The sequence below is a fragment of the Otolemur garnettii genome, unplaced genomic scaffold (assembly GCF_000181295.1).
Source record: "Otolemur garnettii isolate 467f Iridium unplaced genomic scaffold, OtoGar3 scaffold00088, whole genome shotgun sequence".
Classification (NCBI taxonomy): domain Eukaryota; kingdom Metazoa; phylum Chordata; class Mammalia; order Primates; family Galagidae; genus Otolemur; species Otolemur garnettii.
The window spans coordinates 7,732,795-7,745,290 of NW_003852483.1; the positions used below are offsets into that span (position 1 = coordinate 7,732,795).

At 49.7% G+C, this 12,496-nt stretch overlaps 1 protein-coding gene across 2 annotated transcripts in view; it reads left to right on the forward strand.

Annotated features, from left to right (window-relative positions):
- The window catches only part of BICD2 (BICD cargo adaptor 2), a 71,705-nt gene extending 63,138 nt beyond the window's left edge, over positions 1-8,567 (forward strand). Inside the window, exons 5-8 of one of the 2 annotated variants that reach the window (XM_023516260.1) lie at positions 298-1,359; positions 2,227-2,378; positions 4,431-4,641; positions 6,466-8,567. In XM_023516260.1, coding sequence (XP_023372028.1) covers positions 298-1,359; positions 2,227-2,378; positions 4,431-4,641; positions 6,466-6,471 — 1,431 coding nt within the window. In that variant the 3' untranslated portion in view covers positions 6,472-8,567. Of the gene's footprint in view, positions 1-297; positions 1,360-2,226; positions 2,379-4,430 lie in introns of both variants that reach the window. The other variant, XM_012808382.1, reaches the window with a different exon arrangement.
- The last annotated feature ends 3,929 nt before the right edge of the window (positions 8,568-12,496 follow it).

Genomic DNA, 12,496 nt, shown 5'->3' on the forward strand with positions numbered 1-12,496 from the left:
CCCGGACAAACTGGAGCTTTATTTTCTGAGCCCAGCTTCCTCTAGCAGAGGTAGGGAGAGAGCCTGCCTCTTAGTAACCACCATTACTGCTTAACAAGTGGTATTCTCAAAGTCAGTGTGAATTCCAGCCTCTCCATACCCTGCATGTCACTGTCCTGCCTCACTGAAGGGGTGGCCAAATAAATCTAGGGCTTACTACCCACCCTGACATGGGAAGTTATTGGACCATGTGGGGTCGTCTAAGCCCGACAGGCCGACACCTGCTGACTTATCTTCTTGCTGCCTGTACCTTTGCAGATGGAGCGGGAGAAGGCTGGCCTGCTGGCAACACTTCAGGACACACAGAAGCAGCTGGAACACACACGAGGGTCCCTGTCAGAGCAGCACGAGAAAGTGAGCCGCCTCACAGAGAACCTAAGTGCCCTGCGGCGCCTGCAAGCTGGCAAGGAGCGCCAAACAGCCCTGGACAACGAGAAGGACCGTGACAGCCATGAGGATGGTGACTACTATGAGGTGGACATCAATGGGCCTGAGATCCTAGCCTGCAAGTACCACGTGGCTGTGGCTGAAGCTGGTGAGCTTCGAGAGCAGCTCAAGGCACTTCGCAGCACTCATGAGGCCCATGAGGCCCAGTACGCCGAGGAGAAGAGCCGCTATGAGGCTGAGGGCCAGGCACTCACCGAAAAGGTCTCCCTGCTAGAGAAGGCCAGCCGCCAGGACCGGGAGCTGCTGGCCCGGCTGGAAAAGGAGCTGAAGAAGGTGAGCGACGTCGCTGGTGAGACACAGGGCAGCCTGAGCGTGGCCCAGGATGAGCTGGTGACCTTCAGCGAGGAGCTGGCCAACCTCTACCACCACGTGTGTATGTGCAACAATGAGACGCCCAACCGTGTCATGCTGGACTACTACCGCGAGGGCCAGGGTGGGGCTGGCCGCACCAGTCCTGGGGGCCGCACTAGTCCTGGGGGCCGCACCAGCCCTGAAGGCCGTGGGCGCCGCTCACCTATCCTTTTGCCTAAGGGGCTCTTGGCCACAGAGGCTGGCCGAGCAGATGGCGGGGCTGGGGACAGCAGCCCCTTGCCTAGCTCTTCGTTGCCGTCACCCCTTAGTGATCCGCGCCGGGAGCCCATGAATATCTACAACCTGATTGCTATCATCCGTGACCAGATCAAGCACCTGCAGGCAGCTGTGGACCGCACAACAGAGCTGTCGCGGCAGCGCATCGCCTCACAGGAGCTGGGCCCTGCTGTGGACAAGGACAAGGAGGCACTCATGGAGGAGATCCTTAAGCTGAAGTCACTGCTCAGTACCAAGCGAGAGCAGATTACCACCCTGCGCACTGTGTTGAAGGCCAATAAGCAGGTGAGGCAGGTGGCTGGGAGAGGGGAAACTGCCAGTCACCCAGGGCTGGCTCATAGGGTGCTTCCCACTCTTGGCCTCCATCCTCCATCTCCCACAGGGCTGCCCAGGCCTATCTCCTACCATGAGGCAGAGCTGGCCCCAAGTCAGCATGGGCGTCTGCTGTCCCCTTGTTCAGGACCCCCAGCCAGAGTGGGCAGGCAAGATTGAAGGCCTCTTTAGCCAGAGCAGTTTGGCCAGTAAGAAAACCCCCTGCCACTCACCTGTCACCACCTCATAACGGCTTCTTTTTTTTTTTTTTTTTTTTGAGACAGAATCTCACTATGTGGTCCTTGGTAGAGTGCCATGGCATCACAGCTCACAGCAATCTCAAACTCTTGGACTTAAGTAATTCTCTTGCTTCAGCCTCCCAAGTAGCTGGGACTATAGGCACCTGCCACAATGCCCGCCTGTTTTTTTGGTTGTAGTTGTCATTGTTGTTTAGCAGGCCTCAAGCAGGCTCGAACCCCCTAGCCTTGGTATGTGGCTGGTGCCCTACTCCCTGAGCTATGAGCGCCAAGCCCTCATAACGGTTTCTGATGCTGAAGTAAAAACATGTGAGAGCCATGGCCCAAATGCTGTGAGGAGAGCGATGTGAGAGCCACTAGTAGGTTTGGGGCATGCGTCCTCTGCTGCTGGGATTCACTGAGGGAGGCTGATGTCCAAAGCACAGTTGTCAGAGTCTGTCCCTGGGGCTGTGTCGGAGGGAGGGTTCTCCTAGGGAGTTTTATTTGTGAGCACCAGCACCACCTCAGACCTGAGGTCCTCATCACGCACCCAGAGGGCCTCTAGGCTGATTATCATGCCATTGCACACCTATCTGCCCCCTAGACCGCTGAGGTGGCCCTTGCCAACTTAAAGAGCAAGTATGAGAATGAGAAGGCGATGGTGACCGAGACCATGATGAAGCTGCGCAACGAACTCAAGGCCCTCAAGGAGGACGCAGCCACCTTTTCCTCACTGCGGGCCATGTTTGCCACCAGGTAACCATACTGCCCTCAGCCCCTCTCCTCATGTGTGGCCCTAGCACCTGCAGACGTGCTGAGTCAGAGCCTTGTCCAGCTTCACTGGGAACTGCCATCTCTGCTTCCCCTACAGTCAGACAAGCAGGTGCTGGTGCATGGAGCTTGCTTGGCAGATACCTGCATATGACCAGGGGTGAGAGGTTATGTTTAGGTCCCCAACAGCTTGGGTCTATGGGGCCATTTCCATTTTGCTGTTAATGAAACCCTAGCAAGCCCAGTTTTGTTTTTTTCACTTTATATATAAGGAGGCTGAGAGGCAGAAGGACTGAGGAAAGAGGATTTTGGAGTGGACAGGTCAGAAGTGTGGAGCTTTAGGGGGCAAGTGTGGGTGCCTACAGTTGTAGCAGCTGACTTGGGGCAAGCAAGTGACAAACAAGCCCTGGTCTCTTCTCTTGAGTTTGCCCCCCAAGAACTTGGCTGTAAAGTATGAACATGCATTTAGGTTTATAGATTGAGAAGGAAGGTTTCCCCTCTTGCCTTTAGCAGGTCACAGCCAGTGTCCCTGTTGAGGTTTCACCTCTGTGTGCAGCTCATGACTACCTGGGACTCTCTTATCCTCCACCCTGACAGTAAAGGGAGGGTGAGGAGGGGACCTCAGGGCTGGGAGGGAGCCAGCCTTCTTTCTTTTTCTGTGTGTGGGAGTTCTTAGGGATGGGCTCTGTCTTGGGTGAGGGATGGCCCCCCCGGTGTACACACCCCTCTCAGGCTGGGGAAGTCAGACTCCAAGGCTAGGAAGTGAGGTTTCTTAGGTGTTAAAGGACCTCCATGAGATGGTCCCTGGACAGATGCCCCTGCCTTTTCCTCTCCAAAGATGGTCAGTGCCACCTGCTGGCCCGTGTTGGAATGGCACTGAGGGGCCCTCCCCATGGGCCCAGCAGATATCCTTTTAGTGGGTGAGAAAACTGAGACTCCAAAGTAGACAGGCTGAGAACTGAGTGCTGGGCCTGCTTCTCTCCAGCCTGGTGCTGGGCACTTCCATTCTCTCTGTTCCCTGCTGGGAGACCCTCCCACAGCAGGGAACAGACCAGGAAGAGTTCCAAGATTTCTGCAGAAGCTTCTCCTCTTCCTGGAGCTTGGGGAAAGATTCCATACTTCCTCAGCATCTGGCACATAAACCCTAGTTTTGTAAACTTGCCTTATTTCATATGGAACCAAGATTTCAAGTAAAGCTGTGAGGATCAGAGCTCTGTGTGCGTCCCTGTGGGCAGCATACTCCCTGGAAGGGCACTGTTGAAGGGCCAGCTCCTGGCAGGTGGGCATGGGCAGGTCAGGGCACAGAATGGGCAAGGTGGAGCTGTGCTCAGCACCTGCATGGCCTTCCCTACTTCAGGTGCCCCCCGGATAATTCAGTTTCTCAGCATCTGTCAGGCCCCACCTAGACCCTGGATGGGACATGTGGGAGAGGGATGCCCAAGGACAGACCAGATCCTCCCCCAGCTTAGCATGTGGGTATGGCAGTTAAACAGAGACCTAGGTTTCAGGATGGGGCTGTTTTTGGCTTCCACATGCACTTTCCCCTGGTTCTGATTGGTCACTAAGCACAAACTGACTAAGCACTGATCTTAGGAACAAGCCCAGTCCTGCTAAGGTTTACATCTACACCCTATAAGCCAGTGATGCTTGGTATCTCTTCCCTGAGCCACCTCAAGGCCTTGAAGTAGGAAGAGCCCCTTAGAGAAAGCTGAATAACTGAGGGACATAACCACTTTATAGGCACCATATCCAGCCAAATGAGCAAAGCAGCCCCTGCCCCCATAAAAACACAAAACTCAAACCAGGTTCATAGGACTACCCTGCCTGGGCCCAAGCTGCCTCTGACCCTCATTAGGGGCTGTCTGAACGAAACCTTTGCTCTAAAAGCCAATGTGGGTCTCCCTCAACCTGGCCCTCTGGCCTAGGAGCCACACTGAGGGCCGGTTCTCATGTGGACTGTCAGAGGACTGCCCAGCCTGGCCCTGCCATCCTTGGCTGAGCTCTGCCTGGTCTTCAGCTGTGCTTTTGGGCCCCCAGGTGTGACGAGTACATTACACAGCTGGACGAGATGCAGCGGCAGCTCGCAGCTGCTGAGGATGAGAAGAAAACACTGAACTCCCTGCTGCGCATGGCCATCCAGCAGAAGCTAGCACTGACCCAGCGGCTGGAGCTGCTCGAGCTGGACCATGAACAGACCCGGCGTGGCCGTGCCAAGGCCACCCCTAAGGCCAAGCCGGCCACCCCCAGCGTAAGTCACACATGCGCCTGTGCCAGTGACAGAGCCGAGGGCACTGGACTGGCCAACCAGGTGTTCTGCAGTGAGAAGCACAGCATTTACTGCGATTAGGGGCTGCGGGGCACCGCACGCTGCAGCTAACGCCCGCTTCACCTCAACTAACCCAGCAACAGCGGGACAGCGGCGCTAGGTCAGTCTTAACGTGACTAATGCACAGAGGGCAGGATTCTAGTCGAGGTGGCATGGGGTGTGTAAATCATCAGGATACTCCTGAGAGCTTCGTGGCGCTTCTCCTAAAAGCCCCCTCAGAAGTTCCCCCTCCCTAGCTACCCTCTACGGGTGGTGGTGGGTGTCTTGGGGGGCGGTAGAGCTGCACATGCTCGTAGAAGACAGACTTCTGAAAGTGTCTTCCAGGGCCCTGGGCACCCTTGGAAAAACCCAGGGGAAGGAGTCTTCATCCTGCTCCTTGGCACCCAGCAGGGGCAGAACCTGAGTTGAAACTTGCATGTTTGTCAAATGTGTTTAATGTGAGCACCAGAAAGCAGTTTTAGGAGTTTCCAGCCTACATCATAGGTACGGCCTCAGAGGATACCTCTGTACTTGGTATAGTTTTATGGAAAGAATTACATTGTAGTTTGTGCAGCATCTCACTGCAAATCACATTCAGGACAAAGATGCAGAATTTGTTCCCCCAAATCCAGAGAGGAGCAGCCCTGAGCTCCTGCATTCTGCTGGTCAGACACACATGGCACAAGCACAGCTGACCATAACCCAGGAGACCAGAGCTAAGTCGCTCGTTTCTGAGATTAGCATGCTTGTCTAGAGGCCTGTAAGCTAACAGATTACCAGGGCCCAAGGCCTAAATTTTCCTTTTCAATGAGAAAAGCTTTCCAAGTGCCTGGTCAGACCTTGATCCTCAGTGCACAGCCCGTCCTTTGGTACTTGGGGTGACTGCAGTGACCCATTATCAAGCCTTCCTCCAGGGGGCTTCAAACCTGAAGAAGCAAGGCTTTAGAATCCCCTACATGGAGTCTGGGCCACCAGCAGGCTCAGCTAAATTGAAGGACACACAGAGTCATAGCCACAGCCTGGCTTGGTGCTGGGAAAGCTTTGGATGCACCCAGGGCCAGTTCCCAGGATTCCCAGGTAGAAAGTGTTCAGTTCTCTTTATGTAGTGCAATTTGGGGATGGGGGTGATGGAGAAAGAGCAAGGCAGCTACAGGGCTCTCCCATTGGCAGAGGCTCCATCCACACCAGAGCTTTGGCATTAGCCTGTCTGCGTTCCCACTTTCTGAAGCAGAGCTTTTCTCAGTATTTCTCTCCAGTCACCCCATGGGGCTGGACTTGAAACTGCAGTCATCTTTTGTACTGGCTGCTTGCCTCATCTCTCATATGGGAAAGGGATTCCCATTACCTGGGGAAGAGACTGTGTTGCCCTCCCCCACAGCTGTCTGCCCCTACCCACTCTTCCTTTGGTGCTCGATGTATCTCAGTCCCCTCCAGACTCCAGGACAGGTCCATGTGTGTCCCCATGTGCATCTGTCCTGAGCTCGGATTCCCCAGCCCCAGCAGAATTTGCTGTGGGATGGCTACCTGCATGCCTGCCCCGCATGCCGCTTCGCCCTCTCCTTGAGAGCCTGGTATATAGCTTCTCTCCATATTCCTAAGGGGCTTGTGGGTACTTGGAGCCACCAGCCCCCTAACACGCACAGGTCTTCTCTTCTGCCAACTAACGTGCTCACGCTTTCCCAGCACGTGGAGAGCTTTAGTTGTCAGATGAACAGGAAGGGACGGGTGACCCATTTCTAACACTGTTTTGTTTTCTCCCGTTTTCAGCTGTAGAGTAGCTGCCGGGAGGACTTGGCCACCTGGCCCTGTCACACCGCAGCCCTCTCTCTTTCCCTCCCATGGCCCACGTGGAGGAAGGAAGGGCAACCTAAAAGTCCACTTAAAAATATTTTTGGATATGCCACTGCAATTCTTTTCAAAATAGCATTCCCCAAGTTTTTAATGGGAGGAAAATAAGCTTTACTATAGAGCATGCCGAAAAGCTGCTGCATGGAAAGGCCTCTGTATGGCCGAAGACCCTGCTTCCCGCTGCCAGGCTCTCCAGGAGCCCATTGGACATGCCCACCACAGAGGCTCCTTATTACACATGTTCCTTTTTTATCCGATCGACCTGTGCACTTTTGATATTTTGATATTATATTTGCTTCTTTAATTCCTTGCGTAGAGACCGTCTCAGATGCCGTGGTCTGTGCTCGTGGTCCTGTAGCTGTCTGCCTCAGCTCCCCTGTGTTGGTCTGGCGTCAGCACAAGGCAGAGCTGTGTGCTCTGTAGAGAGTAGCTGTAGACTGTGGAGGTGAGGGCTTCGACCCGGCGAGGAGCTCGGCTAAGTGTATCCACGCTGTGGTTCAGCAGCCTTTTAGGTTTTACGGCATTATGGTTCATGTTTGAAATTACAGATTTTAAATGCCATGTTCATTAAGAAATCCAGGGTATTCCAATTCTGGGGTTTTTCATATTGTATTATTATTATTCTTAGGAATAGTTCAATGTAACAAGAAGAAAACTTGACCTTTGCTCTGGTTAAAACAGTAATAGGCACTTGAACAAAAAGATAAATTATTGAATGAGTAGTATTACCTACAAATTCCAGAATTATCTGGGTTTTAGGACATTGTGAAGCATGACTGATTAACAGAATTTTATACAACTGTACCAGTAAAATTCCAAATTGGAATTGTTTTGTTACTCTGGTTGTTGTGCCAAATTGTGGTACACTTAGAAAATTCTACAGTTGTCGATTTTTAGGGTGTTCTCTTTCAACGCCTTTTTGTTAGTAATCATTGCCAGTAGTGCCTTCATCAGTTGAGGGAGGTGTCCCAGTGTAGATCATTTTCCAAAGTAGGCAGGGAAGAGCTATTGGGCATGCTAAAGGCCAGCGTGGGCCAGCAGGTGGGGGCAGGTACATGCCTCACGCCAGGACCTGGGCATCTTCATTGTGGGAAAGAAACAGTCATTGTGCAAAATTCTGTTAATCAGTGATTCTTTACTAGCAAATTCAGGGGCTTAGAAAACAAAAGCAAACACAAAACTTTGAGTGTGCTTTGGGAACCAAATGGACTTTCTGGGACAAGCTGAGCAAGCTGTATGAACGCCACGTTTGTGAAGAGCCGAAGGTATCAGGAGGGCCGGCACTCTGTCGGCATGCGCAGTAAGGGGTGAGGGTTAGCCATAGTATTCTTTGCAAATGTGAAAGGGAGACATTATATCTTCTCTTGCTTGGTGTAACTAATCACTGTTAATTTCAGGAAACAGAATTCATTAAAGTTCCTTAGCAAACCAGGACCACATCCTGTTCCGTTTGCTGAGTGAAGTTCATGTGAGTGGTCAGATTGGTACTCTTAGAGGAAGAAAAACTGTCCTCCCTCCTTCAAAAAAAGGACAAATTATAATAATATACATAATAAGAATAAAAGAATTCTGTTTCCTGGAATAAGCATTTCTTATTCCTAGTTTTAGGGACTCCTATTTTTACCTTCTGTTACAGTGTTGATTCATAAGAAATATTGTTACATTTGAGATAACATCATCTGTATGGGGTATTTATTTGCAATGATGTCTGAGTACTGTATTTTTTCTGTGCATTACCTTAGTGTCAGAATGTTGGTCTTTATTTTAAAGTCATATGCATGTTCTCCTGCCAAGGAACCTTTACACAGACCCAACCAAACAAATAATAATAAGTAAAAGCCTTTAATTTCTGAGAAAATGAGGCAGAGCATGGAAAAGGAATAGGAAGGAAAAATTAATCAAGACATAGACATATATGATGTGACTGTCTGCGAAGCCAGCATGCATAGGAACAGTGGGCCTGGGTAAAGGGTCACGTTGGTAGGACCAATAAATAAAGAATAATAAAAAGACAGAGCACACGCTTGTTCTCTGGTTGCTTGACTCCCTGTTCCAGATGACTGTGTTTCTAGCAAAGCACGGTTTCCAGTGCCTCAAACAACAGAGCCAACCTATTAGGTAACCTTGGAGGTGGGAGCTAGAAGTGGCCTAAGGCACAGTGTTCTCAGGAGCCTGAGGAGGGATTGTGTGGGAGGCACCCTCAGGGTCCCCCACAGCGTGAGGTGTGGTAAGAACACAGAATGTTTACTAGACTAAAACTAGGAATAGCCCATGCTGTCCAGATAGGAAGCAGGGAATGCCTTGCTGTCCTTACTCTTCAACTCACTGGACCCAGGAATGAATAGGAGTTACCTGTTTTTCAACACAAAACCATATTTATCTGTAGGAATATGTGTAAAGATACTCTGGGCACACATTTGAATGACTGGGGACAGTAATTACCAGGGCATGCTCCTGTCACCTCCTCACCCGACAGCCTTAGTCAGGCCTATGTGTCTTCACCCATCTAGAGTTTCCCTCTGGAAACCTGTCTCAGGCCGGCTCTCACTACTGTGCCACTCACCTAGGATCCCTACTTCTGTGGGGGTCGCATCGCCATGCCCCCTCTCCTGGCCTCCATGTTGCTGCGATGCCTCTTCCCCCTGATGATCCCATGGCAGTAGTAGCTGCCATGACCTGTTTGCAGTCTGAAACTTTCTTTCTGGTTGAGTAAAAAAGGCTGCTTTCTCAACAGATCCCTGGAGAAGGGTGAAAAGGAGCCCTCAACTGATCTGAATGAAGACCCCTAAGCAGGAGGAAGGCATGAGGCAGCAGGGCCACTTTACAGGGTACTGCGTGTGCCCTCTGCTCCCACCTGTACACCTGGTCACTTCACCCGTTGGTGTGTTTGATTCTTACAGATATCCAGATGCTGAGTCTGGCCCCTTATCTCCAAACCCAGGTCCTTGAGCGAATAGTGTTCCAGGAAGGGAGTGACAGGTGACAACCTCCCAAGTGGGTACTGTCCCAGGAGTCTGCAGGAGGGGGCAGTACATACCAAAAGGCCTCCTGTTCAGCCTTCCTCCCTGAGAGGGAATGGTCTCTGTCCCTCCCCCATCTTCCATCTCCCTGTAGTAGTTTCACCCCACTCCCTTATATGTTACTAGAGATGGAAGCAACAGCTTAGACATGGGAACTGGACCTGTGGTTGAATCACCATCATTTGGTAGCTGGCTGCCTTAGCCGCTCTGAGCCTCAATTTTCCCATCTGTAAGTTGGGATCAGTAGTTCCCTTCTCAGAGGTGGTTGTGAAGTTTTGTGAAGCCCTGGATATTCGGAACACGGTACTCAGTGATATTCGGATATTCAGTACTCAATGGATGATTGTTGCTAATATGGTTCTTACTATCATCAGAATCGCATTTGCCTGTGGATATCAGACCACAGAGCTGGGCCTTAGTCTGTGGGGAGTATAATTTAAGTCAACTTTTTATCAAAGTGTGATCTTCATCCAGGAAAATGTGTGTATCCTATTGTACAGGCCATATTTGTACATCATGTACACAGCTGTGTAACTAGTAACCCTGATGCTGCCTAAGTCCCCCTAGGAGTGCTTTAGGGAGTTTTTTAATCCTTTATCAGCAAAAACTAATAGGGTGTCTGTCTGCCAGCCCTGGTGAGTCACCCCCTAGGGATCCCTTTTGTTCATCTCATTAGCAAGTGGGAATTTCAAGATTTCTTTTCTTTTTTGTTTTTTTTTTTTTTTTTTTTTTTTTTTTGAGACAGAGCCTCAAGCTGTCCCCCTGGGTAGAGTGCCGTGGCATTACAGCTCACTGCAACCTCCAACTCCTGGGCTCAAGCGAGTCTCCTGCCTCCGCCTCCCAAGTAGCTGGGACCACAGGCGCCCGCCACAACGCCCGGCTATTTTTTGGTTGCAGCCGTCATTGTTGTTTTGGCGGGTCCGGGCTGGGGATTCGAACCCGCCACCTTAGGTGTACGTGGCTGGCGCCCTAGCCGGTTGAGCTATAGGCGCCGAGCCCTGTTTTTTCTTTTTTGAGGAAAGAGTCTCACTGTGTTGCCCTCTTAGAGTCCTATGACATCATAGCTCACAGCAACTTCAAACTCTTGGGCTCAAGTGATCCCCCTGCCTCAGCCTCCCAAGTAGCTGGAACTACAGGTGCCCAGCACAACACCCAGCTAGTTTTTCTATTTTTAGTACAGACAGGGTCTCACTCTTGTTCAGGCTGGTCTCAAACTTCTGAGCTCAGGCAATCCACCTGCCTCTCAGCCACCCAGAGTGCTAGGATTACAGGTGTGAGCCACTGCACCCAGCCAGGATTTATTTTCTTTAAAGTTTTTGTGAAATATAGCATGCACATGTAAGTGTACAAGTATCCACTAGCTAACAGGATTTTTGTGAACTAACGCACATTGTACAGCCAACACCCAGACAAGAGGCAAATGAGGACAACCGCCTGAAGCCCTAGTGCTTTCTGCACCCACTCTTTCCAGAGAGAACTTCCTGGCTCAGTTCAGATCTCTTTTGCCTGTTTCTGTACTTACACAATGATAAAAGAGTCAGTTCACCAAGAAGTTATAACAACCATAAACATGCATGCATCAAATAAAAGCTCCAAGATACATGATGCAAAAACTACTAGAACTGGAAAGAAAAGTAGACAGTTCAACAATAATAGGTGGGATACTAATACCTTACTATAATAATGGATAGAAAACAAGATAGAAGATCAGAAAGGACATAGAATACTTGAACAGTACTATAAACCAGCTAGACATAACATACCTATGGAACACAGAATACACAATATTAAGCGCATGTATGTAATAACATTCTTCTAGATTGTGCTTTACCATAAAACAAGTCTCAAATATAAGAAAATTAGCATCATACAAATTATATTCACCAATGACAGTGGAATAAAATAAGAAATAATGAAATTCAGAAAATTTATGAACATGAGGAAATGAAACAACACACTGCCTAATAATGGGGTCAAAGAAGGTATCACATAAAAGGAAGAGAGATCTGAAATAACATCTATTAAGTGAGTAATTTAAAACCATCAAAACATAAGTCACGGATGGCGCCTGTGGCTCTGTGATAGGGTGCCTGCTCCATATACCGAGGGGGGGGGGTTCGAACCCAGCCCTGGCTGAACTGCAACAACCAAAAATATAGCCAGGCATTGTGGCAGGCACCTGTAGTACCAACTACTCAGAAGACTGAGGCAAGAGAATCGCCTAAGCCCAAGAGCTGGAGGTTGCTGTGAGCTGTGATGCTACCGTACTCTACCGAGGGCAACAAAGTGAGACTCTGTCTCTAAAAAAAAAAAAGAACCAAAAAAACCCCCATAAATCACTGGTCTCTAATAGATTTATTGGTGAATGGTAGCAAGCATTTAACAAATTATACCAAGCTTCTTCAATCTCTTCTAAAACAGAAACAGAGGGAAAATATCTAATTCTTCACTCATTCTGTGAAGCCAGCATTATTCTGATACTAAAACCAAAGATACTATGAGAAAAGAAAACGACAAACCAGCATCCTTCATGAGCAACGATACAAAAATCATCAACAAAATATTAGCAAATTAAATCTAAAAAAAATATTTTAAAAGAATTATGTACTATAACTAAGGGGAATTTATCTGTTATGCAAGACTAGTTCAAAATTGGAGATTCCGGGCCAGGGACAGTGGTTCACGCCTGTAATCCCAGCACTCTGGGAGGCAGAGGTGGGCGGATCGCCTGAGTTCACCAATTCGAGACCAGCCTGAGCTAGAGCGAGACCCTGTCTCTAAAAAACAAAATAGCTGGTCATTGCAGGCACCTGTAGTCCCAGTTACTCAGGATACTGAGGCAAGAGAAAAACTTAAGCCCAAGAGGTTGCTGTGAGCTATGATGCCATGGCAGTCTACCAAGGGCGACATAATGAGACTCTGTCTCAAAA